The sequence below is a fragment of the Dendrobates tinctorius genome, unplaced genomic scaffold, assembly GCF_039654945.1.
Source record: "Dendrobates tinctorius isolate UK_male_01 unplaced genomic scaffold, ASM3965494v1 ptg000116l, whole genome shotgun sequence".
NCBI lineage: Eukaryota > Metazoa > Chordata > Amphibia > Anura > Dendrobatidae > Dendrobates > Dendrobates tinctorius.
The window spans coordinates 21,171,337-21,197,873 of NW_027361784.1; the positions used below are offsets into that span (position 1 = coordinate 21,171,337).

At 52.3% G+C, this 26,537-nt stretch overlaps 1 protein-coding gene across 4 annotated transcripts in view; it reads left to right on the forward strand.

The window, feature by feature from the left end:
• The first annotated feature begins 1,423 nt into the window (after positions 1-1,423).
• TAF2 (TATA-box binding protein associated factor 2) overlaps positions 1,424-26,537 on the forward strand; it is a 238,472-nt gene continuing 213,358 nt past the window's right edge. For 2 of the 4 annotated variants that reach the window (XM_073590238.1, XM_073590241.1), the window contains exons 1-5: positions 1,425-1,741; positions 5,449-5,503; positions 16,751-16,911; positions 25,583-25,701; positions 26,116-26,257. In XM_073590238.1, coding sequence (XP_073446339.1) covers positions 1,689-1,741; positions 5,449-5,503; positions 16,751-16,911; positions 25,583-25,701; positions 26,116-26,257 — 530 coding nt within the window. In that variant the 5' untranslated portion in view covers positions 1,425-1,688. Of the gene's footprint in view, positions 1,742-5,448; positions 5,504-16,750; positions 16,912-25,582; positions 25,702-26,115; positions 26,258-26,537 lie in introns of all 4 variants that reach the window. The other 2 variants (XM_073590239.1, XM_073590240.1) reach the window with 2 other exon arrangements.

A 26,537-nucleotide genomic window follows, 5' to 3' on the forward strand; every position in this document is an offset into this window, starting at 1 on the left:
CGATCGCAGCTTCAGCAATAAGAACAGGCAGGGGAGGTGCACATGTTCAGGACTGGGCAGCGCTTTGGACGCGGCACATGTCCTCTGCCGTCTATTGAACAGAGGTGAATCCTCTGTGATCACTGAACTGTGTGGAATCACCGTGTCCTATACACTGTAGGGGTGAGATTTATCGTGTGGACGCTCCGCATGTCCGTCTCTGCGGGTGAGCCGCGGGCGTCTGTGCAAGCATAGTGGGCATGGGATTTCCTGAGATCCCATCTACTATGCTGTAATATCTGGACGCTGTGCAAGTATAAAGCGTCCAACCCGCAGCAGTTACGGACTGTGTGCTCCTATAATGAAAAGTGAAAAAAAAAAAAAAAAATTTAAATATGAAAAAAGTTTAAATTGCGGCCCTATCATTATTATTTCTTAAAGGGAACCTGTCACCTCATTTTTCAGCTATGAGATGCATCCGCTGCCTTTCGGGGCTTATCTACAGTATTCTATAATGCTGTAGATAAGCCCCCGATCCGAACTGCAAGAGAAGAACAACAAGTTTTATCATATTCACTCTGGGGTCCGGTCCGATGGTCGTCCAGGTCCGGCACCTCCCATCTTCATACGATAACGTCCTCTTCCTTGCTGCCTGTTGCGCTCCTGCGCAGGCGTACTATGTCTGTCCTGTGGAGAGCAGAGTGAAGTGCGCAGGCGCCGGACCTCTCTGACCTTTCCCAGCACCTGCGCACTGTACTCTGCTCTCAACAGGACAAAGTACGCCTGCGCAGGAGCCGCGGCAGAAGTAAGAAGGAGGGCGTCATCGCTAGAAGATGGGAGGACCCGGACCGCCCCCGATGAGTATAATCTAACTCGTTTTTTCTTATCTTTCAGGTCGGAGCGGGGGCTTATCTACAGCACTAGGGAATGCTGTAGATAAGCCCCTGATGGCGGTAGCCCCAGCTTATGGGCCAAAAATGGGGTGGCAGCTTCTTCCCTTTAAATACGATAGATTGGACATTTCTGAAAGTACAAATATATAAAAAAATCAAGAGCGCCTCAATTTTTTTTTTTGGTTCGCTGCAAACTGCTGTCACGCCCAATCCAGAAAGTCCCATCTATCCCAAAATGGCACCGCCAGAAACGTCTCATCCCGCCAAATATAAGTCACCACACAGCGCCACCGGCCGACAACTAAAGCCGCACCGAGGGTCAGAACCGGGCGACAGACTATCATTGCTATTCTCTCATCAGAAATAAAAATTAACCCCCCCGATATACCGGAACTGAAAAACAACACTGGCAGCAAATTACAATGTGGCGTGACCGCTAAAGAAGAGTTATTGTAGAAGCAGCTCGGATGGACTGCACGAGGTCCAGTTTTTTTTCTTTATGCCATTAATGGATAGAAAAGGGGAAAACTCCCTCCAGTGATCCCTGATGGAAACCAGCAGCAGAATCCCCGCGATACCGAGCGGCGCAGTGTGGGCGACTGGCTGCCCACAGTAACGATGGTGGCGGTCATGTGACCAGACACTATCGCGAGACGAGACGTGCTGGAAGCGGAAGTGCAGCCGCCGGTTTTGGCTCAGAGCGGGAGACGAGCTGCTGCCGCGGAGACGGGGAGCGCTCAGTAACCATAGCAACAGAGCGGCGCCACTCCGGGGCCCCGGGCGGCCATAGAGCCCGGGATACCAGCAGGGGGCGCCATGAATAAGAAGAAGGGAGACAAAGGCTTTGAGAGCCCCCGACCGTACAAACTATAAGTATCTGCACCTGTGTGTGTCTGTACGTGTACTGCTCCTCCTGTCACACGGACCCGTGTGTGTACTGCTCCTCCTGTCACTCGGACCCGTGTGTGTGTACTGCTCCTCCTGTCACACGGACCCGTGTGTGTGTACTGCTCCTGTCACACGGACCCGTGTGTGTACTGCTCCTCCTGTCACACGGACCCGTGTGTGTGTATACTGCTCCTCCTGTCACACGGACCCGTGTGTGTACTGCTCCTCCTGTCACACGGACCCTTGTCTGTGTACTGCTCCTCCTGTCACACTACCCTACACACTACACACTACCCTACACACTACTCCGACTCCGACTCCACAGCCCTGGTGTATACTGCTCCTCCTGTCACACGGACCCGTGTGTGTGTATACTGCTCCTCCTGTCACACGGATCCGTGTGTGTGTATACTGCTCCTCCTGTCACACGGATCCGTGTGTGTATACTGCTCCTCCTGTCACACGGATCCGTGTGTGTGTACTGCTCCTCCTGTCACACGGACCCGTGTGTGTATACTGCTCCTCCTGTCACACGGATCCGTGTGTGTGTACTGCTCCTCCTGTCACACGGATCCGTGTGTGTATACTGCTCCTCCTGTCACACGGATCCGTGTGTGTGTACTGCTCCTCCTGTCACTCGGACCCGTGTGTGTGTACTGCTCCTCCTGTCACAGGGACCCGTGTGTGTGTACTGCTCCTCCTGTCACACGGACCCGTGTGTGTGTACTGCTCCTCCTGTCACACGGACCCGTGTGTGTGTACTGCTCCTCCTGTCACACGGACCCGTGTGTGTACTGCTCCTCCTGTCACACGGGCCCCTGTGTGTGTACTGCTCCTCCTGTCACACGGACCCGTGTGTGTGTATACTGCTCCTCCTGTCACACGGACCCGTGTGTGTGTATACTGCTCCTCCTGTCACACGGACCCGTGTGTGTGTATACTGCTCCTCCTGTCACACGGACCCGTGTGTGTGTATACTGCTCCTCCTGTCACACGGACCCGTGTGTGTGTATACTGCTCCTCCTGTCACACGGACCCGTGTGTGTGTACTGCTCCTCCTGTCACTCAGACCCGTGTGTGTGTACTGCTCCTCCTGTCACAGGGACCCGTGTGTGCGTACTGCTCCTCCTGTCACACGGACCCGTGTGTGTGTGTACTGCTCCTCCTGTCACACGGACCCGTGTGTGTGTGTACTGCTCCCCCTGTCACACGGACCCGTGTGTGTGTACTGCTCCCCCTGTCACACGGACCCGTGTGTGTGTACTGCTCCTCCTGTCACACGGACCCGTGTGTGTACTGCTCCTCCTGTCACACGGACCCGTGTGTGTACTGCTCCTCCTGTCACACGGACCCGTGTGTGTACTGCTCCTCCTGTCACACGGACCCGTGTGTGTACTGCTCCTCCTGTCACACGGGCCCCTGTGTGTGTACTGCTCCTCCTGTCACACGGGCCCCTGTGTGTGTACTGCTCCTCCTGTCACACGGGCCCCTGTGTGTGTACTGCTCCTCCTGTCACACCGACCCGTGTGTGTGTGTACTGCTCCTCCTGTCACACGGGCCCTGTGTGTGTACTGCTCCTCCTGTCACACGGACCCGTGTGTGTGTATACTGCTCCTCCTGTCACACGGACCCGTGTGTGTACTGCTCCTCCTGTCACACGGACCCGTGTGTGTGTATACTGCTCCTCCTGTCACACGGATCCGTGTGTGTGTACTGCTCCTCCTGTCACTCGGACCCGTGTGTGTGTGTACTGCTCCTCCTGTCACACTACCCGTGTGTGTGTGTACTGCTCCTCCTGTCACAGGGACCCGTGTGTGTGTACTGCTCCTCCTGTCACACGGACCCGTGTGTGTGTGTGTACTGCTCCCCCTGTCACACGGACCCGTGTGTGTGTGTGTACTGCTCCTCCTGTCACACGGACCCGTGTGTGTGTACTGCTCCTCCTGTCACACGGACCCGTGTGTGTGTACTGCTCCTCCTGTCACACGGACCTGTGTGTGTATACTGCTCCTGTCACACGGACCCGTGTGTGTGTACTGCTCCTCCTGTCACACGGACCCGTGTGTGTGTACTGCTCCCCCTGTCACACGGACCCGTGTGTGTGTGTACTGCTCCCCCTGTCACACGGACCCGTGTGTGTGTACTGCTCCTCCTGTCACACGGACCCGTGTGTGTATACTGCTCCTCCTGTCACACGGACCCGTGTGTGTACTGCTTCTCCTGTCACACGGACCCGTGTGTGTGTGTACTGCTCCTCCTGTCACACGGACCCGTGTGTGTGTACTGCTCCTCCTGTCACACGGACCCGTGTGTGTGTGTACTGCTCCTCCTGTCACACGGACCCGTGTGTGTATACTGCTTCTCCTGTCACACGGGCCCCTGTGTGTGTACTGCTCCTCCTGTCACACGGACCCGTGTGTGTGTGTACTGCTCCTCCTGTCACACGGACCCGTGTGTGTACTGCTCCTCCTGTCACACGGACCCGTGTGTGTGTACTGCTCCTCCTGTCACACGGACCCGTGTGTGTGTACTGCTCCTCCTGTCACACGGACCTGTGTGTGTACTGCTCCTCCTGTCACACGGACCCGTGTGTGTATACTGCTCCTCCTGTCACACGGACCCGTGTGTGTATACTGCTTCTCCTGTCACACGGGCCCCTGTGTGTGTACTGCTCCTCCTGTCACACGGACCCGTGTGTGTGTGTACTGCTCCTCCTGTCACACGGACCCGTGTGTGTACTGCTCCTCCTGTCACACGGACCCGTGTGTGTGTACTGCTCCTCCTGTCACACGGACCCGTGTGTGTACTGCTTCTCCTGTCACACGGACCCGTGTGTGTGTGTACTGCTCCTCCTGTCACACGGACCCGTGTGTGTGTACTGCTCCTCCTGTCACACGGACCCGTGTGTGTGTGTACTGCTCCTCCTGTCACACGGACCCGTGTGTGTATACTGCTTCTCCTGTCACACGGGCCCCTGTGTGTGTACTGCTCCTCCTGTCACACGGACCCGTGTGTGTGTGTACTGCTCCTCCTGTCACACGGACCCGTGTGTGTGTGCTGATCCTCCTCTGCAGTGGATATAAATAGTCTACACACCCTTGTTTAAAATGCCAGATTTTTGTCATGTAAAAAAAACCATGCAAAAAAGCAGCATTTCAACTTTGCCCATAATCTGTACAGTTTTTTATGGGGTTTTTTTGCGGCAGTTTTGGCATGGTAGATTTGTCTCTTGTGCATGTTGATGAAGTTTAGTGTTGAAAAGTCCTATTCTATAGTATCAAGTTTTGCCTTAAAAAAAATACACTCCAAAACATTATGCCTGTGTTTTTGGTGCATTTTTAAACCACTCATTCAAGTCCAAGGTTGAAAAACGCTGAAATAAGTGACACGCTCTGTCCAAAAAAACTGTGTGTGCCTGAGAGTTCTGAAATCTCATAGGCTTTGCTGGTGCTGTAAAATGCTCCTGAAAATTTGCATGAAAAGACGCCCAGTGTGAACTTGGCCTTAACGTGAAAAAAGTTCTGAAATGATTCTATTTTTTTTTTTTTTTTTTTACATGCAAGGGTGTGAGACATTTTCCATCCCCTGTACATGTATGTGCGCGCTCCCGATGTCACATGTACATGTGTGCACCCCCCATCATCGTATATTACCATTTATAACACTCCTCTTTGTGTTTTCCTTACACGACGCACCAGGTCGTCTGCATCAACAACATCAACTTTCAGCGGAAATCTGTGATTGTGAGTATAATGCTCAGCACATTATGATTCTAATCTGTACTGACCTTTCATTTTATATGACTGACAGTCCAGAATATCTGATAATCCAGCACTTTTCTGAATTCTTTATCATTGATGAGCAGGAGCGTTTTGGGCCACCAGCTTGTTTACACATTGTCACGGACCCTCTGCCCTTGTCATTCACATGCGCCCCTTCGTTCTTGAAGGGAGCAGGAAAGATCAGCTGCAGGAATCTGGTCTGGCTGCAGCTGCCCTTCCTACAGGCGGAAGCTCTGATAGGCCGTATATTACTGTCATGAACTGGGGGTGTTCGGTTGCCCCCAGTTCACCAGGGGAATTTATTTTATCCCCCTTTCCAGTTCCAGTTTGGAACTTGCAGCTCTCTGGCGCCTCCCTTTCCCTCAGGTCAGTCAGGGAAGTACACCTAGGATAAGTAGTCGCCAGAAGGGCCGCCTTTCTGTGTATTGGCTATTGGGTACGCTGCAGTGAGAGCAATATAACTATTCCCAGTCTCAGGTGGGAAGTACACTTATAGAACTCCGTCCGTCACTGCCAGGGTCTCCCCAAAAGCCCAGAACACTTCGCTGCCACCAGCTCCTGATTTTATGATTAATAATGGGTCAGGAGCCAACCCAAACAGTAGCGTTGACTTAGTTTGGAGGTTGTGGCAATAAGTTATTAGAGCAAGGAAAACCAAACTAGTAAATATTATAGCTTTTACTCCAAAAAGAAATAGGCAGTGTTTACAAAAGGATAAAAAGATATTACAAATGAGACAATTACAGTATATGTAGACAGTTATAAAACAAATGGGATTAAAGTGAAGACTTCAGTTACTGGCAATCCATGTGGAGTGGGAGAGGGGAGATGTCCCAGTGCATCAGGTCAGGTTGCACAGCCTCTGGTAACTGACTCCCCGGGCAAAAGACACCCCCTTATCTGGGCCTCTGAGTTTTATACCCTTGCCCAAAACTAAGGGTCTATGGAATGCACTCCCCTTTTCAGAAGGACTGAAAGTTTACTAACACCTTATTAATCTCATATCTCGGGCTGGAAACCTCGGAAAGCGACGGCAGGACTATCATCCATCTTGTTCTGAAATTAGCTTTCTCCTTCGCCTCATTGGGGGACACAGATACTGTGGGTGTATGCTTCTGCCGCTTGGAGGCTGACACTAAGTGAAAAAAAAGGAGGATAGCTCCTCCTCCGCCGTATACACCTCGCCCCCATTGCGGGCAGAAATCAGTTTTTTGCTTAGTGTCCATGGAGGCACACGTCTGGCTTTTTTCTCCAGACTTTCTTTTTTTCCCCATGAAGATTAGACAGGGGCAACGGATCCTATTGAAAGGGTCCGATTTCCCCAAACCAACAACGGGCGAGCACGTGCGAGTGTCGCCTCCACGTATCCTCTCCCGCGACGTGGGACACAATGCCGGACTTAGCCCTGACCACCCCTAGGTATTGAAACCATGGGCTGTGCAGAGGCACAAGACTAGTCTGTGGGGCCCCCACTGCTCCACCAATGCTTAGACTGCGGTACTGCAAGGCGGCGGACGGTCCCTCTCCTAACCCCCTGAAGGGGTTAGATGGAGCTAGGGTGCCTGCACCGTCCTATTGTTCGAGGCCCCCTCACATACCTGCGCTCAGGAAGCTGAAGAGGATCGTCAGAGGAGGATGGCCTGGGAGGGATCCGGGGCTGGAGCCCTTAGCCGGCAGAGAGCGCGGTGAGGCAGCAGCCCGCGCCAGTAAGTAGCGCCATGGAAGGTCCGCGTACCCCAAACCCCCCCCCCCCGTCACGGGAAGTGGGTAAATTGAGGCCGGAGCTAGGCCGTATCCGGAAGTCCCGCCTCCGTCACTTCTGAGGGCCCGCCCCTCACGCCTGGGCGGCGGTGAATAAATTTAGTCCCTGGCTTCGGAGCGTGGCTAGGCGGCAGAGCCGGAAGTACCGCCTCTGGAGCGGTTCATATGCTGGCAGGCCTGCCCCACAGCTGTGGCGCACGATTTTGATGTGAAGAGGCGTCCAGGACACGTGGGAGCACAGGACTGGGGTAAGTGATGCCCAAGATGCCACGCTACAGGAAAAATGAGGTGCTACCTCCTCCCCCCCTCCCCAGCAGCGGACAGATATAGCATGTCCGAAAAAGCAAAGACGCACACATTTTTTTACGCTGCATGCATCTCTTGTCAGGCTGCGTTTCCGCGGGCGCAGAGCAAGAGATTATGCAAGTCCGAACGCGCCCAGGAGCCCTCCCCTGCGACCGCGGTCCCGAACACCCCGGAGTGGGCCCTATCACAGTCCATGACGTCGCTTACGAGGGCAATCGAGTCCCTTCAGGCTCCAGATAGGGGCAGGGACAGTGGCTCGCCGGCCTTAGAGGGAACCTTCACCTCACAAGAGCCTTCGGCCTGCAGGGGCCGCTCTCATTCCAGGCAGACCCGGGGGAAAAGAATCCACATGGTGTCGCCCAGAGTTCTGCTTCTCGCTCCCCGTCACCAGTGGTTGATAGCGATCAGACCCCAGATTTCGACTCAGACGAGCCCCTTGACCTGGGTCCAGGGTCACATGAAACAGTGGACAGCCTCATAGAAGCCGTCAATCAGACCTTGGGGATTGAGGATGGTCTCGCAGCGGCTACGGTGCATAAGGTGGTGTTTAAGCGAGTGAAGCGGGCGCACAGAGTTTTTGCCACTCACCCTGAGTTTGAGGACATAGTGCAGCGACACAGGGAATGACCAGACAGGCGTTTCTCGGGTCAAAAGGCACACGAAGCAAGGTATCCATTTGCCCCGGTCCTCTGTAAAAAATGGACGGAATCTCCGATGGTGGATCCACCGGTTTCGCGCCTAGTCACTAAAACCCTGTTATCCGTACCTAGTGGTTCTTCTATTAAGGATCCCACGGATCGCCTCATAGAGAGCTTAGCTCGCTCAGTATATGAGGCGTCAGGATCAGCGCTCTCTCCCTCGTTCGCAGCAACTTGGGTAGCCAAGGCCATGATTTCATGGTCAGAATCATTAAACCAGGTCGTGCAGGAGCAAGATCTACCTGCAGAGATATCGGAAATCGTGAGTCAGATCGCGATGGCCGGAGACTACATAATCAATGCATCTTTGGATGCGGCCAATTGCGCCGCACTTGCTTCCGCTAACGCAATTTCTATCAGAAGAGCTCTATGGTTAAGGACATGGCGGGCCTATTCTACTTCCAAGAGGTCCTTGACTTCCCTGCCTTATCAGTACGGCCGTCTATTTGGGGAGAAGTTAGATCAACTTATCTCCGACTCCACAGGAGGAAAGAGCGGTTTTCTCCCTCAACAAAAGGTCAAACCGCCTTTTTGCCACCCGTTTCAGGCACGTTTTCGGGCCTTTTGCAACCCCGGGTGGACCACAGCAGCCAATTTCGCCGCTTGAAGCCGCCCCAACCTGGATAGGGAGCGGCAGGTCTCATATAGAACCAACCCATTGGGGAGAATGCGTGCTCAGCAGCCCAGATCGAGGGGATCCAGATCCCGAAGATCGTCAGCCAAATGACTCAAGGCGTTTGCCAGACGACACCAGCAAGGTGGGCGGCCGACTACTCTGGTTTCTCCACGTCTGGTTCATTGTCGCACGGGACGCATGGATAAAAGAGTTGGTGTCCTCAGGTTACAAAATAGAATTTGTCAGATACCCTCCAAGATGGTTTTTTCTTTCTCGTCTTCCCAGGGTGGATACCCGGGCAAGGGCTCAGGAGCCATCAAATCGCTCCAGCACAACGGGGTCATTGTTCCCATGCCAGAGCACGAAAGGGCTCAGGGCTTTTATTCCAACCTGTTTGCGGTTCCCAAAAAGGACTGTCAGACCGGTTTTGGACCTGAAGCTTCTGAACAAATTCATCAGGATCAGACATTTCCGGATGGAGTCTCTCCGTTCAGTCATATCGGCCATGAAGCAGGGAGGATACGTGACCTCAATCGACATCCAGGACGCATATCTGCATATTCCCATTTTTCCTCCTCATCAGAGGTTTCTACGTTTCGCCATCAACGGTCGTCATTTTCAGTTCATAGCGCTACCCTTCGGGCTAGCCACGGCTCCCAGAGTGTTCACAAAGGTTATGGCAGTTGTCATGGCCCTACTGCATATTCGTGGCATAGTCATCTTGCCTTACTTGGACGACCTCTTGGTCAAGGGCCCTTCAATACGGGCATGCGAGGAAAATGTCAACATCACGCTAAATACTCTTGCCCGCTTAGGGTGGTTGGTCAATGCGAAGAAGTCATCACTTGTGCCAGCTCAGAGGATTTCCTTCTTAGGAATGATCTTCGACACTTGCCGAGGGTTGGTAATTCTCCCTGAGGACAAAGCGCTAGCTCTCCGGCAGGGAGTCCGGACGCTTCGCCAACCAGTCCCTCATACCATCCGTTTCGGTATGAGGATTCTAGGAAAAGTGGTGGCAGCAATGGAAGCGATACCGTTCGCCCAGTTCCATCTTCGCCCTCTGCAGCATGCCCTCTTGTCAGGCTGGGACAAGAATCCTTTCACGCTCAATCGGCGGTACCGATTGTCCCCTCAAGTCAGACAGTCACTCGGGTGGTGGATGACCAGTTCCTCTCTGACCCAGAGGAAACCCTTCCCCCCCAGACCATTGGTTGGTGATGACAACCGACGCCAGTCTCCTCGGCTGGGGAGCCGTGTTTCGCCACCACACGACCCAGGGGAGATGGTCTCCACAGGAGGCCCGCCTCCCGATCAACTTATTGGAGATACGAGGAATTCTACTGACTCTGCGACAGTTTCATCACTTCTTAGCAGGCCGCCCCGTCCGAATTCAATCGGACAACGCCACGGCGGTGGCTTACATAAATCACCCGCAGCAGAACAACCATGCGCAAGGTGGGGCACGTGCTTCAGTGGGCCGAAGCCAACCACTCGGTGATTTCGGCAGTCCACATCCCGGGCATGGAAAATTGGGTGGCAGATTTTCTCAGCCGGCAGGGTCTTGCGTCCAGAGAGTGGTCACTGCATCCCGAGGTCTTCCAGCAGATTTATCAACTGTGGGGAACTCCGGATGTGGACCTGATGGCTTCCAGAGTGAACGCCAAGGTGCCCACATATGTCGCTCGGGCCGGGGATCCACAGGCAATCGCTGTGGATGCATTGGTTCTGCCATGGAACCAATTCCACTTCCCATATCCATTTCCCCCCGCTGCCACTACTTCCGAGTGTCATCAAAAAGATCAAGACGGAAAAGGTTCCGGTGATTCTGCTGGCCCCAGACTGGCCCCGTCGAGCGTGGTACGCAGATCTGATGCAGCGGCTCGCTGATGTTCCTTGGCATCTGCCAGAGCGCCCAGATCTACTTTCTCAAGGGCCGATTTGCCAACTGAAGTCAGGGGCCCTGTGTTTGACGGCATGACCGTTGAATCTTGGATTCTAACCCAGGCAGGGTTTGGGAGCAAGGTGTTCGCTACAATGGTTAGCGCCCGGAAGCCGGCTTCAGCACGAATTTACCACCACACCTGGAAGGTGTTCTTTGCTTGGTGTCAAGGCCGGGGTGTCTCTCCACTGAGATTCTCGATCCCCAACATCTTGGCCTTTCTCCAGTCAGGCCTAGACTCTGGGTTAGCCCCAAGCTCCCTCAGGAGACAAATATCGGCCTTATCCGTTCTATTCCAGCGCAGAATTGCTACCAATTTGCAGGTGAAGACTTTCATCCAGGGAGTCTCCCATTTGGTACCTCCCTATAAGGCGCTTATGGACGCCTGGGACCAGTGGCGGATTATAATGAGGTCAATTTGGGCAGTTGCCCCGGGCCCAGTGGGGTTAAGGGGCCCACAGCCCAGGCCAGTAAATTGCCCCATTATAATCCGCCACCGCGCAGGGCCGGATTACAGGCAGGGCAGGCGGGGCTTCAGCCCCGGGGCCCCCACCACAAGAGCTTCTAAGGGGGCCCCCACCACATTCCTGCTGGCTGCTGCAATGACACTCCATCTTCTCCCCACCTAAAAGTGAGTGACCGTGGGGGCGGCATTATGTGCTCTGCTACCAGCAGCATCTACAAGTAGCGTGAACGCTGATGCTGCTGGTAGCGTGCAAAGGCTTGTGATGAGATCACAGGAGGTAAGGTGTCAGGGCCCCCGATCATGTGACCCCTGTCTCCTCCCCTCCTGTGACCTCATCACAGGTCCTGTACGCACAGCACAGAGCACTGAGAGCAGCCATGTATGTGGAGTGCGGCTCTGCGGGTGGAGGTCGGTGCTGGAGGCCCCATTATTCTCTATGTGGAGTGCGGGTGGAGGTCGGTGCTGGAGGCTCCATTATTCTCTATGTGGAGTGCGGCTCTGCGGGTGGAGGTCGGTGCTGGAGGCTCCATTATTCTCTATGTGGAGTGCGGCTCTGCGGGTGGAGGTCGGTGCTGGAGGCCCCATTATTCTCTATGTGGAGTGCGGCTCTGCGGGTGGAGGTCGGTGCTGGAGGCCCCATTATTCTCTATGTGGAGTGCGGCTCTGCGGGTGGAGGTCGGTGCTGGAAGCTCCATTATTCTCTATGTGGAGTGCGGGTGGAGGTCGGTGCTGGAGGCCCCATTATTCTCTATGTGGAGTGCGGCTCTGCGGGTGGAGGTCGGTGCTGGAGGCTCCATTATTCTCTATGTGGAGTGCGGGTGGAGGTCGGTGCTGGAGGCTCCATTATTCTCTATGTGGAATGCGGGTGGAGGTCGGTGCTGGAGGCCCCATTATTCTCTATGTGGAGTGCGGCTCTGCGGGTGGAGGTCGGTGCTGGAGGCTCCATTATTCTCTATGTGGAGTGCGGGTGGAGGTCGGTGCTGGAGGCCCCATTATTCTCTATGTGGAGTGCGGCTCTGCGGGTGGAGGTCGGTGCTGGAGGCTCCATTATTCTCTATGTGGAGTGCGGGTGGAGGTCGGTGCTGGAGGCCCCATTATTCTCTATGTGGAGTGCGGCTCTGCGGGTGGAGGTCGGTGCTGGAGGCTCCATTATTCTCTATGTGGAGTGCGGGTGGAGGTCGGTGCTGGAGGCTCCATTATTCTCTATGTGGAGTGCGGGTGGAGGTCGGTGCTGGAGGCCCCATTATTCTCTATGTGGAGTGCGGCTCTGCGGGTGGAGGTCGGTGCTGGAGGCTCCATTATTCTCTATGTGGAGTGCGGGTGGAGGTCGGTGCTGGAGGCCCCATTATTCTCTATGTGGAGTGCGGCTCTGCGGGTGGAGGTCGGTGCTGGAGGCTCCATTATTCTCTATGTGGAGTGCGGGTGGAGGTCGGTGCTGGAGGCCCCATTATTCTCTATGTGGAGTGCGGCTCTGCGGGTGGAGGTCGGTGCTGGAGGCTCCATTATTCTCTATGTGGAGTGCGGGTGGAGGTCGGTGCTGGAGGCTCCATTATTCTCTATGTGGAATGCGGGTGGAGGTCGGTGCTGGAGGCCCCATTATTCTCTATGTGGAGTGCGGCTCTGCGGGTGGAGGTCGGTGCTGGAGGCTCCATTATTCTCTATGTGGAGTGCGGCTCTGCGGGTGGAGGTCGGTGCTGGAGGCTCCATTATTCTCTATGTGGAGTGCGGCTCTGCGGGTGGAGGTCGGTGCTGGAGGCTCCATTATTCTCTATGTGGAGTGCGGCTCTGCGGGTGGAGGTAGGTGCTGGAGGCTCCATTATTCTCTATGTGGAGTGCGGCTCTGTGGGTGGAGGTCGGTGCTGGAGGCCCCATTATTCTCTATGTGGAGTGGGGCTCTGCGGGTGGAGGTCGGTGCTGGAGGCTCCATTATTCTCTATGTGGAGTGCGGGTGGAGGTCGGTGCTGGAGGCTCCATTATTCTCTATGTGGAGTGCGGCTCTGCGGGTGGAGGTCGGTGCTGGAGGCTCCATTATTCTCTATGTGGAGTGGGGTTCTGCGGGTGGAGGTAGGTGCCGGAGGCCAGATTATTCTCTATGTGGAGTGTGGCTCTGCGGGTGGAGGTCGGTGCTGGAGGCTCCATTATTCTCTATGTGGAGTGAGGCTCTGCGGGTGGAGGTCTGTGCTGGAGGCTCCATTATTCTCTATGTGGAGTGCGGCTCTGCGGGTGGAGGTAGGTGCTGGAGGCTCCATTATTCTCTATGTGGAGTGAGGCTCTGCGGGTCGAGGTCGGTGCTGGAGGCTCCATTATTCTCTATGTGGAGTGCGGCTCTGCGGGTGGAGGTCAGTGCTGGAGGCTCCATTATTCTCTATGTGGAGTGCGGCTCTGCGGGTGGAGGTCGGTGCTGGAGGCTCCATTATTCTCTATGTGGAGTGGGGCTCTGCGGGTGGAGGTCGGTGCTGGAGGCTCCATTATTCTCTATGTGGAGTGCGGCTCTGCGGGTGGAGGTCGGTGCTGGAGGCTCCATTATTCTCTATGTGGAGTGCGGCTCTGCGGGTGGAGGTCGGTGCTGGAGGCTCCATTATTCTCTATGTGGAGTGGGGTTCTGCGGGTGGAGGTAGGTGCCGGAGGCCAGATTATTCTCTATGTGGAGTGGGGCTCTGCGGGTGGAGGTCGGTGCTGGAGGCTCCATTATTCTCTATGTGGAGTGCGGCTCTGCGGGTGGAGGTCGGTGCTGGAGGCTCCATTATTCTCTATGTGGAGTGCGGCTCTGCGGGTGGAGGTCGGTGCTGGAGGCTCCATTATTCTCTATGTGGAGTGGGGTTCTGTGGGTGGAGGTAGGTGCCGGAGGCCAGATTATTCTCTATGTGGAGTGTGGCTCTGCGGGTGGAGGTCGGTGCTGGAGGCTCCATTATTCTCTATGTGGAGTGAGGCTCTGCGGGTGGAGGTCGGTGCTGGAGGCTCCATTATTCTCTATGTGGAGTGCGGCTCTGCGGGTGGAGGTCGGTGCTGGAGGCTCCATTATTCTCTATGTGGAGTGCGGCTCTGCGGGTGGAGGTCGGTGCTGGAGGCTCCATTATTCTCTATGTGGAGTGCGGCTCTGCGGGTGGAGGTCGGTGCTGGAGGCTCCATTATTCTCTATGTGGAGTGCGGCTCTGCGGGTGGAGGTCGGTGCTGGAGGCTCCATTATTCTCTATGTGGAGTGCGGCTCTGCGGGTGGAGGTTGGTGCCGGAGGCTCCATTATTCTCTATGTGGAGTGCGGCTCTGCGGGTGGAGGTCGGTGCTGGAGGCTCCATTATTCTCTATGTGGAGTGGGGCTCTGCGGGTTGAGGTCGGTGCTGGAGGCTCCATTATTCTCTATGTGGAGTGGGGCTCTGCGGGTGGAGGTCGGTGCTGGAGGCTCCATTATTCTCTATGTGGAGTGGGGCTCTGCAGGTGGAGGTCGGTGCTGGAGGCTCCATTATTCTCTATGTGGAGTGCGGCTCTGCGGGTGGAGGTCGGTGCTGGAGGCCCCATTATTCTCTATGTAGAGTGTGGCTCTGCGGGTGGAGGTCGGTGCTGGAGGCCCCATTATTCTCTATGTAGAGTGTGGCTCTACGATTCGTGACCCCCGTCACGTGACGAGGGGGGCCCACAGAGTCTGAACTGCCCCGGGCCCTGGCTACCCTTAATCCACCCCTGCCTGGGACCTTAACCTGGTCCAAAGTGTTCTGCAGGAAGCTCCTTTTGAACCTTTCCTGGAAAGTGGTGTTCCTAGTGGCCATAACTTCTATCAGGCGGGTTTCAGAGCTGGCGGCCCTATCCTGCCGAGCTCCGTTTCTCACTTTCCATAAGGATAAGGTGGTGCTCAGACCAGCCCCTCCTGTTCTGCCGAAAGTCGTGTCCTCATTTCATATTAATGAGGATGTTGTCTTTCCTTAATTTTGTCCAACACCGGTGCACCGTGTGGAAAAGGCTCTTCACACGTCAGACCTGGTAAGAGCCCTCCGGAGGTACGTGTCGAGGACGGCACCCTTTCGTCAGACGGACACGCTGTTCGTGCTCCTCGAAAGGCGCAGGAAGGCACTCGCCTCAAAATCGACCATAGCCAGATGGATTCATTTGACTATTCAAGAGGCCTACCACATTAGAGGCACACCGATTCCAGCAGGGATCAGAGCGCACTCTACTCGGGCAGTGGGCGACTCTTGGGCGCTTCGGCACCAGGCTCGACGGAACAGGTTTGCAAGGCAGCAACCTGGTCCAGCCTGCACACATTTGCCAAACATTATAATATCCATACTCAGGCCTCGTCGGATGCGAGCCTGGGTAGAAGGATTCTCCAAGCAGCAGTGGCGCACCTTTAGATAGGAGGTGCATGTAGCTTGGATCGGTGAGTCAATCTCCCACCCAGGGACTGCTTTAGGACGTCCCACAGTATCTGTGTCCCCCAATGAGGCGAAGGAGAGATATGGATTTTTGTGATAAACTCACCGTAAAATCCTTTTCTCCGAGATGCTCATTGGGGGACACAGCACCCACCCTGTTAGCCAAGTTGGCTTCTGTTTTGTTTAATTAATACGCATTTATGTGGTATAAGGGTGGTCTTTTTCTGGACATGTTGTACCGGCATTAAGGCTGATTTTGTTGTCCTCCTGCTTTGGCACCAAATTGATTTCCGCCCGCAATGGGGGCGAGGGTGTATACGGCGGCGGAGGAGCTAACCTCTTTTTTTCACTTAGTGTCAGCCTCCAAGTGGCAGAAGCATACACCCACAGTATCTGTGTCCCCCAATGAGCGTCTCGGAGAAAAGGATTTTACGGTGAGTTTATCACAAAAATCCATGTTTCAATTAAATCTAAACATGGAGTGGAAGTATGACCCGGTTAAGCAGAAATCCGTTTCTCAGCTCTTGCTGGACGCTGAAGTTTCAAAACCCACCGGCTGGGAGTTCTACCAATGTAGATGTCAGAAATGTATTTGCTCTGCCTCTATGAATAATAGTCGGTGCTAGGATATTTGAAGTTTGCAGGAACAGAGAGATTCCCCAAGACCTTTTGCTTTTGCACACGGCTGAGTGGGCTTCTCACAACACATTCTCGACGGAGGGGGGAAAACGAGTGAGATAGAATTACACAAGCAGGCTGAGTGAGAAGAAAAGCTGCCGTGTGCAAGGAGATGGGGGGCTGTACGCGGGATCGTTGCTGCAGCGTGTGTACTTTACACAGACCTAATGGGGGGAAGGGAAGCGTGTGTGTGTGTGTGTCCCAATAAATGCATTGGAAAGTTCTCGACGTGTACTTAGGATATAAGCATATTCATATTATTGTGACAATTACCCTTTAGCGGCCGCTGCTGGAGAATTGTGGTATTACCTTCCCCCCATTCTCATGGATGGCCTACCAGGTGATACCTGAATTTTAATGTTTTCATGATTCTTTTTAGGGTCACGTGGAGCTGACAATTTTCCCCACAGTCGCTAATCTGAACAGGATTAAGCTGAACAGCAAACAATGCAGAATTTATCGGGTGAGGGTGAACGACCTGGAGGCCGCGTTCATATACAATGACCCCACGCTGGAAGTGTGTCATAACGAGTCCAAACAGTGAGTACTGCGGAGTGTCAGGTCAGCAGGGGGCACTGCTAATGGACAGGAGACTTTTTGGGACGCCCTAGAATTTAGCATCGGCTTCTGATAATTTGGTGCCGAACAGCTCTTGCTTTCTCTGTCTGCGCCCCTGGCTGCAGTGTTCCTCTCTATTATACAGTGCCGGCAAAAAAATCTTTACACTTGCGCAGCAAAAAAAAACTTTACATATAAAATCCACATCATAATTTATTCGGTCGTCCATGACAGCACCACGTGAGAGAGGGGATCCGCCCTTTAGGAACAGGAAACCTACAGATACAAAAAGGGTGGTACCTCTCCCACGCATCAGTTGGTTTCCTGTTCCTAGAGGACAGGACTCTCTACAGATTGTCCGTCATGGAATCATCATTGAATACCCAGGCCGGCTGACCGACCCAGGTAGCGAGGGGGTCTCCTACCTCAGTCAGTGCGGGGTCCCTGGAAGCGCCACGGTGGGGCCGGGTAGGTCACCACGGCAGTGGACGAAGCAGGTGGAGCAGGGGTCCGGTGGATGCCGTCTCCAAAGCCAGCACCTGGTATGTATGCCCCGGTGCGCTTCCCCAGGCCCGGTCCTCCGGGTCGGTGCTGTCCCCTGGCCGGGCTCATGGCGGCGGGCGCGGGGGGTGCTGGCACTCCGGGCGGGGCTGCGCGGCTCCTTCGCGCGCGCTCCCGCAGGGCTCTGTGAGCGGCGGAAGGGGCGGAGCGATAGCGCCGATACCGGAAGTCGGGTGCCGGCGGCCTCCGGCGCGCGCCGCGGGTGCATGCCGGTCCGGGGGTCGCGCGGCGACCCGGCGAAGGCAAGGGGGGCTGGAGCATGGGGGAGGGAACGCAAAAGCCGGGTGGGTGGTGCTACGGCAGGATGCCTGCTGACCCGGACAGGAGGCCATATAAGGCAGATGGCGACGCCGCTGGGGTGCTTCTGAAGGCCCCAGCAATGGATACGTCGGAAGCCCCCTTAGTCCAGCAGGACGAGACGCAGGAGCACCCGCAGAAACAGGCGAGTGGCCAACAGAAGAAACAGAGACGAACTAGCGACCAGAGCCGCAAAAGTTCCTCCAGAAAGGACCCCCCTGCCTCCCTCCGTGATCCGGTACCTGCCTCATCTGCATGGGTAAGAGATCTCCGTGAATGTACCCTGATGCAGTGTTCCCTTATGTTTTTTTTCAGGGGAAGAAGGTTACGGGAAAACAGAAACACAGGGAATGTCCCCTCTGTAGTTCCCCCCTGTAGTACCACCCTAAAAAGTTATGCCAGCCATGCAGACGGTAGGAGTTATTAAGGACAGGGAGTCCAGGGGTAGATTGTCAGGCCCTTATACTCTCCCCCGTTTATGCAGGTAGCGGAAGAGACACCTGACTTCACTTCAAACCTGAGAGACATGATCAGGGCAGAAATGAAAGCTTTACCTCAAAGAGAACCTTCTAGGAGAAGAGAGGCTAGTGGTTCAGGCTCGGAGGCCTCAGTCGCCCCTGGGAAGGGTGACAATTCCTCGGCCTCCTCGTCGTCTTCCTCGGATGAAGACTCTAGCCGGTTCTGCTTCCCCTTAGACCAGATGGACAAATTAGTGAAAGCTATACGGTCCACCATGGGGGTAGCGGACAAAAAACGGGAACTCTCAGCACAGGACATAATGTTCGGGGGGTTGGACCCCAAAAAACGTAAAGCTTTTCCATTGAACGAAAAGGTTCAGAGCCTAATTGATAGAGAATGGAAGAGACCGGAGAAAAGGGGCTCCATGCCACCAGCCTTTAAGCGGTGATACCCCTTCGATAACCCGGTAGTAAGCAGATGGGATAAAGCCCCGAAACTAGATGCAGCAGTAGCCAAAGCATCTAAAAAATCCGCCATACCATTTGACGATATGGCCTCCCTGAAAGATCCGTTAGATAAAAAAGCGGATTCTTTCCTTAAAGGGACATGGGAGATGTCAGCAGGCGCGTTAAGACCAGCGGTAGCTGCCACCTGTACAGCCAGATCTATGATGGTCTGGCTGGATCAGCTAGATTCCGAACTAAGAGATGGAGCTTCAAGATCATCTATTCGGAAAAATTTGCCCATCATTCAGAATGCCGCGGCGTTTTTAGCCGATGCTTCTGCAGACTCTGCAAGAATGGCGGCTAAAGCCGCAGGTCTGTCTAATGCAGCGCGAAGAGCGCTCTGGTTAAAATGCTGGCCAGGAGATATTCAAGCCCGGTCCCGTCTCTGTTCCATTCCCTGCGAGGGGGAGTACCTATTCGGCCCTGTCTTGGACGAATTGTTGGAGAAAGCTGGAGATGACAAAAAGAAATTTCCCAGTCTCCCGAACCCCTCTTACAGACGTCCCTTCGCCAGGAAAGGGTTTTTCCGGAGAAGGCCGTCCAGAGATCGGGGCAGATGGGATGATAAAAAAAGGAAAGGTACAGGATTCATGTTTGGGGGAGGGCGCCAGGAAGGTCCAGCTCGGGATACGAAAAAGCCGCCCCAATGACTAGTTGCCCCAGTAGGAGGGAGACTAGCTGCCTTCTACCCATCCTGGTCTCTGATCTCCAATAGCAGCTGGATATTGGGGATAATAGCCGTGGGACTACGACTAGAGTTTTCTAGGGTTCCCCTTGATCAATTTAAAATCACCCCACTCAGGTCATCTGCGGCAGAACAAGCTGCCCTGGAAGCCGAGGTTCATAACCTGTGCGCTAAGAAAGTCCTGATAGAGGTTCCAGAGGAAGAATGGGGGAAGGGGTTCTACTCCCCTCTGTTCCTGGTCCGCAAACCGGACAGCTCCTTTAGGACAATAATTAACCTTAAGGCCCTCAACAAATTTTTGGTCATACGTCCCTTTAAGATGGAAACGATTAAATCTGCAATAAAATTGCTGTTCCAAAACTGCTTCATGGTGGTGTTAGATTTAAAAGACGCATACTACCATGTACCCATCCATGCAGGCCATCAGCGGTTCCTCAGAGTGGCGGTTCAGTTGGATGGGTCAGTTCGACATTTCCAATATGCGGCCCTCCCTTTTGGAGTGGCAGTCGCTCCCCGAGTATTTACTAAGGTGATAGCGGAGGTCATGGCCCATCTACGTGAATCGAACATTCTGGTGATCCCCTACCTGGACGATTTTCTTATTGTAGGTAAAACGGCGAACCATTGTTTACAACAGCTACAAAAGGCAATGTCTGCCCTAGAACGGTTAGGATGGTTGCTGAACGTCAAAAAGTCCCGGTTGCAACCAATGAAAGTCCAACAATTTTTGGGCCTAACCCTGGATTCTGAAAAACAGGAATGCCGTCTGCCTCCGGACAAGCTTGTTCGCCTCCATTATCAGATCCTGAACGCCTCCAATAACCCCACCATGTCCCTCAGAAAAGCCATGTCCCTTCTAGGCTCTCTTTCGGCCTGTATCCCGGCAGTCCAGTGGGCCCAGTTTCATGCAAGGAAACTACAGAGCGAGGTCTTTTTACATCAGAAAGTCCTTGGAGGTTACTTGGAGGGTCAGCTAACCTTATCCCGTAACACAAGGGAGTCCCTAGAGTGGTGGTTAGACAAGGATAACTTATCAAAAGGGGTGCCCTGGGAGTATAACGTAACCCGCATAGTCACCACGGATGCTAGTCCTTACGGTTGGGGAGCTCATATGGGTGATATTTTAGTCCAGGACCAATGGCAACATCATCAGTTAGGAATGTCATCTAACATAAAAGAATTGACGGCAGTAGAACAGGCGGCTAAAAAGCTCCTTGTGTACCTACAGGGCCATCACGTGCGAGTGTTCTCCGACAATCAGGTCACCGTGGCATACATCAATCACCAAGGCGGGACTCGTTCCAGACCCCTGATGTTTGTAACAGAGCGGTTGTTCCATCTAGCAGAACAATACTTCCTATCTTTAACAGCATTGCATATAAAAGGAAAAGACAACATCACGGCAGACTTTTTAAGCCGCAATCGGCTAAAGCAAGGGGAATGGTCCCTAAACTCCTCCATATTCAATCTGATTGTTCAAAAGTGGGGATATCCAGAGGTAGACCTATTCGCCACCAGAGACAACACGCAATTGAAACAATTCTGCTCCCTGAATCCCAGAGAAAATCCTCTGGCGGTAGATGCCTTCCTGATAAACTGGGACTTCAAACTAGCCTACGCCTTCCCTCCCCTATCTCTTCTACCCCTAGTGATGAGGAAAATCAGGAAAGACAGAGCAAGGGTGATAGTTATCGCTCCGTTTTGGCCCAGGAGAGCATGGTTCTCATGCCTCAGGACCATGTCGGTGTCCGATCCTTGGGTTCTGCCGGACATCCCGGATCTCCTGTCCCAGGGCCCAGTCTTCCATCCTCAGGTGGCTGGCCTTCATCTGACGGTGTGGAGTTTGAACGGTCATTATTAGAAGAGAAGGGTTTCTCCGCAGACCTAATTAACACCCTACTTAAAAGTAGAAAAATCATTACCACAAAAATTTACGTTAGGATTTGGAAAAAATTCCTTCAAAACTCAAAAGTAATCGCTGGGGATTCAGCGCCTATAATGCAGATATTAGAGTTCCTACAAAAAGGTCTAGACATGGGACTCTCTACCAGTACCCTTAAAGTACAAGTGTCAGCCTTGGGGGCTCTGTTTAGCTGTAACATTGCTGGTAATTATTGGATAAGCAGATTCATTAAGGCAGCAGGGAGATCCAGGCCAATAATGAAGGATAGGTTTATGCCGTGGGACTTGAACCTAGTCCTCACTGCTATGACAGAGACTCCATTCGAACCTATCTCGTCGGCTTCCCTAAAAAACCTGTCCCTCAAGGTAGCCTTCCTGGTAGCTCTAACATCAGCTCGCAGAATAAGCGATATTCAGGCCTTATCTAGGTGTCCTCCTTATTTACAGTTTAAAGAGGATAGGGTAATACTTAGACCTGACCCAGCGTACTTGCCGAAGGTAGTGTCTAGTTTCCATAGGACACAGGAGATAGTTCTGCCATCCTTCCTCCCTAATCCAACTAACGAGAAGGAAAGGAAACTACACACCCTGGATGTCAGGAGAGGCCTCATAGAATATCTGTCAGTCACCGATCCCTGGAAGAAAGATAATGCCCTATTTATCTCTCATCAAGGCCCCAGAAAAGGTTGTAGAGCATCAAAAAATACACTAGCCAGATGGATTAGAGAGGCGATTGCAATAGCATACACATCAAAGGGCAGGTCGCCACCCGGAAAGCTGAGGGCGCATTCCACCAGGGCAATGGCAACCTCATGGGCCGAAAGATCAGAAGTCTCCATCGACCAGATATGTAAGGCGGCTACTTGGTCCTCTCCGAGCACCTTTTATAGTCATTATAGGCTAGACTTGGGTGCTTCCACAGACCTCTCTTTTGGTATAAGGGTGCTGCAGGCTGTAGTCCCTCCCTAAAGCTGATATTACTCTCTGTAAATCTCTCAGGTGGTGCTGTCATGGACGACCGAATAAAGTCTTAGTTACTCACCGGTTAACGGTATTTTTTGGAGTCCATGACAGCACCCGTATATTCCCTCCCTTATAGTTTAATTGGGGTGTGCACGTCTATTTCTTGTATATACCCACTGGTGATAAAAGTTATAATTGTAAAGAATACTGTACATAAATTATGCATTAACCTTGGAAGTCCTCTTGTGCTCTGTAATCCAACTGATGCGTGGGAGAGGTGCCACCCTTTTGTATCTGTAGGTTTCCTGTTCCTAAGGGGTGGATCCCCTCTCTCAGGTGGTGCTGTCATGGACTCCGAAAAATACCGTTAACCGGTGAGTAACTAAGACTTTCACTTTTTAAAGTGTACACAATGGGGGAGATAATAAAAAACTGTCTAATATTAAAGCTGGCTTTGTTGCAAATATCAACCAATCAACGCTCAGTTTTCACTTCTCTGGTTAAGCGAAAGCTGCACTCTGATTGGTTGTTATGTGCAGCTCAGCCAGTTTTGCTCTTAGGTAGTCTTTTATTATCTCCCTCAGTTTTTTATTATCTCCCACAATGGGTCGAAAAAAGCTTAAAATGGAAGAGAAATCCCGTGCCTTGGCTCTGCTTGAGAAGGGGGATTCGGTGATTGCTGTAGCTAGAGATCTGGGAGTGTCAAGAGAAGCAATTTATCAACTGAAGTGGTCGGCAGCATCATTGCCTCCTGGGATGGTACCGCAGAGGAAGTCAGGCTCTGGCGCACCTAAGAAGACTTCACCAAGGACTGATAAGCTTCTGAGGCGTGAAGTGATGTCACATCCTTCTATAACTGCTGTTGAACTAAAAAACAAGTACCCTATGCTCCTCCAGAACATCGCAACTAGGACAATTTGTCACCGCCTGCAGAAGGACCTGGGTCTACCAAGTTGCCGTGCCACAAAGAAGCCCCTGCTCACAGCAGCAATGAAGAAGAAAAGGCTGGCCTTGTGTAAGAAATATCAAGATTGGACATCTGAAGAGTAGAAGAAAGTGATGTGTAGTGATGAGAGCACTTTCAGGCTGGTCAGGGGAGGCTCAAAGGTTGTGCGTCGTCCGAGTACCGTGTCACGGTATGACCCAAAATATACAGTTAAGACTGTTAAACACCCTGACAGTGTGATGGTGTGGGGTGCATTCAGTGGAAGCATGGGCAGGGCAGGTTTGTACTTCCTTCCCAAGAATGTAATTATGAAAGCAAGCAATTATATTACTGTTTTGGAAGAACACAAGCTTACTTTTTGGGTTATACATCAGTGTGATTACTTTATGCATGATAGAGCCCCTGTCCACAAAGCCAAGGCCGTGAGAAAGTTTCTCAGTGACCATAACATTAACATTTTAGAGTGGCCAGGTAATTCCCCTGACCTTAACCCCATAGAAAATGCCTGGAATTTAATGAAAAACAAGGTTCAAGAGACACAACCCAGCAACATCAACAATCTAAAGGAGGTGCTGAAGACACTGTGGGTAAACATGGACTCCACATACTAAAGGTACTGTCACACTTAGCGATGCACCAGCGATCCCGACCAGCGATATGACGCAGTCAGGATCGCTGGTGCATCGCTAAGTGGTCGCTAGTGAGCTGCCACACAGGCAGATCTCACCAGCGACATCGCTGGGGACGGGGGTCGCTACTTACCTGTCACACCAGGCGATCCTGCGTCCTCCCGCCCGGCTCCACGCCTTCGCTCGTTGTCACAGCAGGAAGCGCCGCAGGAAGCTGACAACGAGAAACCGTCCAGGACGTTCTCGCGCGATCAGCGATAACCAGCGGGGGAGCCGGTCGTAGATAAGTATCAGACACAGAGATATCTCTAGCAATATCGCTATAACGTCACAAGTTATAGCGATATTGCTAGCGATATCTCTTCGTATGACAGGCCCTTTAGCCAGCCTTGCTGAATCCATGCCTAAACGACTGCAGATGGTGATAAAATGTAAGGGTGACATGACAAAATACTAATTGTAATAAAATATCCACACTAAAACACTTGAATCCACTTGAATATTAAGATTTTGTGGTTTCATTGAACTTGTAAAGATTTTTTTTGCCGGCACTGTATGTCTGTATACACAGGCTACAGGTTCTGCATCCGTACAACACAGATCCCAGATTCTGCTTTGTGTGATCGGTTAAGAATTCTCTTCAGTATACCACTTCTAGTTTGTAACCTTTTAAAGGAGATGTCCAGAATGAAGATTATTTTGAACCTTTCCATAGGTTAGGTTATCAGTTTCGGGTTGGTGGTGGACCAACTCTCGCCTCCTTGAACAATCATTTCTGACTTGGTCCTTTGGCTCCTGGTAATAATCGTTGTAGGAAGCTGGAATACCACAGCTCATTACACCATGTAGTGGCTGTTCTCAGGTACTGCATCTCGGCTCCAGCAAAGCTGCAGTCCTAGCAAATTCCCGATACATGGTGTCCTAATGTGTGGTGTCACCTTCACACTTTCTGTACTTTTGTACTCCATAGTAGCTGATCCGTGGGGCTGCTGGACCACTGCTGATCTGATATTGACCTATCCCAAGGATGCCATCAATATCTTAGTCCTGGACAATAGTTTTATCACTTTACCAATTTTGGACTTACTGGTATATCCAATGTTGGCTCCCTGTCTTTGATGCGGGCTCGTGAACAGAGCCTGCATTTTTGCTGCAGATGATGGCTATCATCTTTCTCTTATTTCTGCGAGCTGAGCTGCACCCTTTCCTGTTAACCTATTAAATACACTTACTGCTCACGTCCCTGGGGGCGTATTGCTCTAACTGCTTTAACCAGTGCCGTTGGTTTGCCATGACGGCCCGGTGTCTGCTGAAGACACCCATGAGGCCATGATGGAACTGTGGGTGGTTTTCATAGGGCACTTCGATTTTTGCTATTTAAAGCAATACTATGATATTGCTGTGCATAGTAAAAGCGATCAGACAATCACTCCTTCAGGGCCACTAATAGGACTGCAAAATACAATAGTGGCTGTTTATTTGGATAGGCGCTATGTAATACCATCATTCTCCTGCAGGAGGCAGCCTGATGGCGATTTTACAGAAGGGGTTGTATTAGTGAGATGGCGCCCTTAATAGGGAACAGCCCAAAGTGGAAGCTGCAGTTTGTGCTTTTCCTATGATAACTAGTGTAACGTTATTCTTGTGTCTGTCTCATTGACTGTTTTGTTTTTACCTTCTTTTTTTTTTTTTTTTTACCATTTAGGCGCAACCTTAACTACTTCTCCAATGCATACGCAGCGGCTGTCAGCGCCGTCGACCCAGATGCAGGAAACGGGGAACTTTGCATCAAAGTCCCATCTGAGCTGTGGAAACATGTGGACGGTAATACGGTTAAAGTGAACCATGTACCAGTCGTGAGGATTCGAGCCACATGTAAATAATGCCAGGAGTGCGCTTGGGGTGTGTGTCTGTGTCTTCAAAATGCTATGGCCACACTCCCAGTGCACTTACTACCTGATTTGCATATGGCTTTAACACACAATTTCTCATTAATGGCACATTGCGTCTCTTAAAAAAATGCGTGTGCATGAGGTTTTAGAAATCTCATTCACTTTGCTGGGACAGTAAAAGGCTGCGTTTTTTTTGCTGCAAAAATGTGACACGTGAAAATAATGTTACTGTTCCATTTTATATCTATAGCAGAATGAAAAGTCTTACTCGAGTCTGTCTACCGATCAGTCGGAGTTCAATTGTAAGTAACAGAACGCTCATTATTCTTTCTCCTTAATCTTGTAGAGTTGAAAGTGCTGAAGGTTTACATTGAGTTCTCCCTGGACCAGCCCAAAGGAGGCCTTCATTTTGTAGTTCCCAATGTTGAAGGAAGCATGGCCGAGAGAGGGGCTCACGTCTTTTCCTATGGATACCAGAATTCAACAAGGTAATTTAATCCCGTGTTTCTGGCAAACGTTTAGATGTCAATGTGGTGGTGTGCATGAGTGCGATGCAGTATGTAGATGGTGTGGTATTTCTAGGAGATTTTTGAGAAAAGCTCTGGACATCAACAATTTGGGGTATCTATCTAGCCTTACCATAAATTGGACCAAGTCGTCCCACCTGATTGATCAGTAAATAAATAGGTCTACCCAAAATCGAACCTTAGCCTAACCCTAAGTGGACATCCCCTCTAAGGCCCAAGATGGACCAGCCAGTGTTAAAGT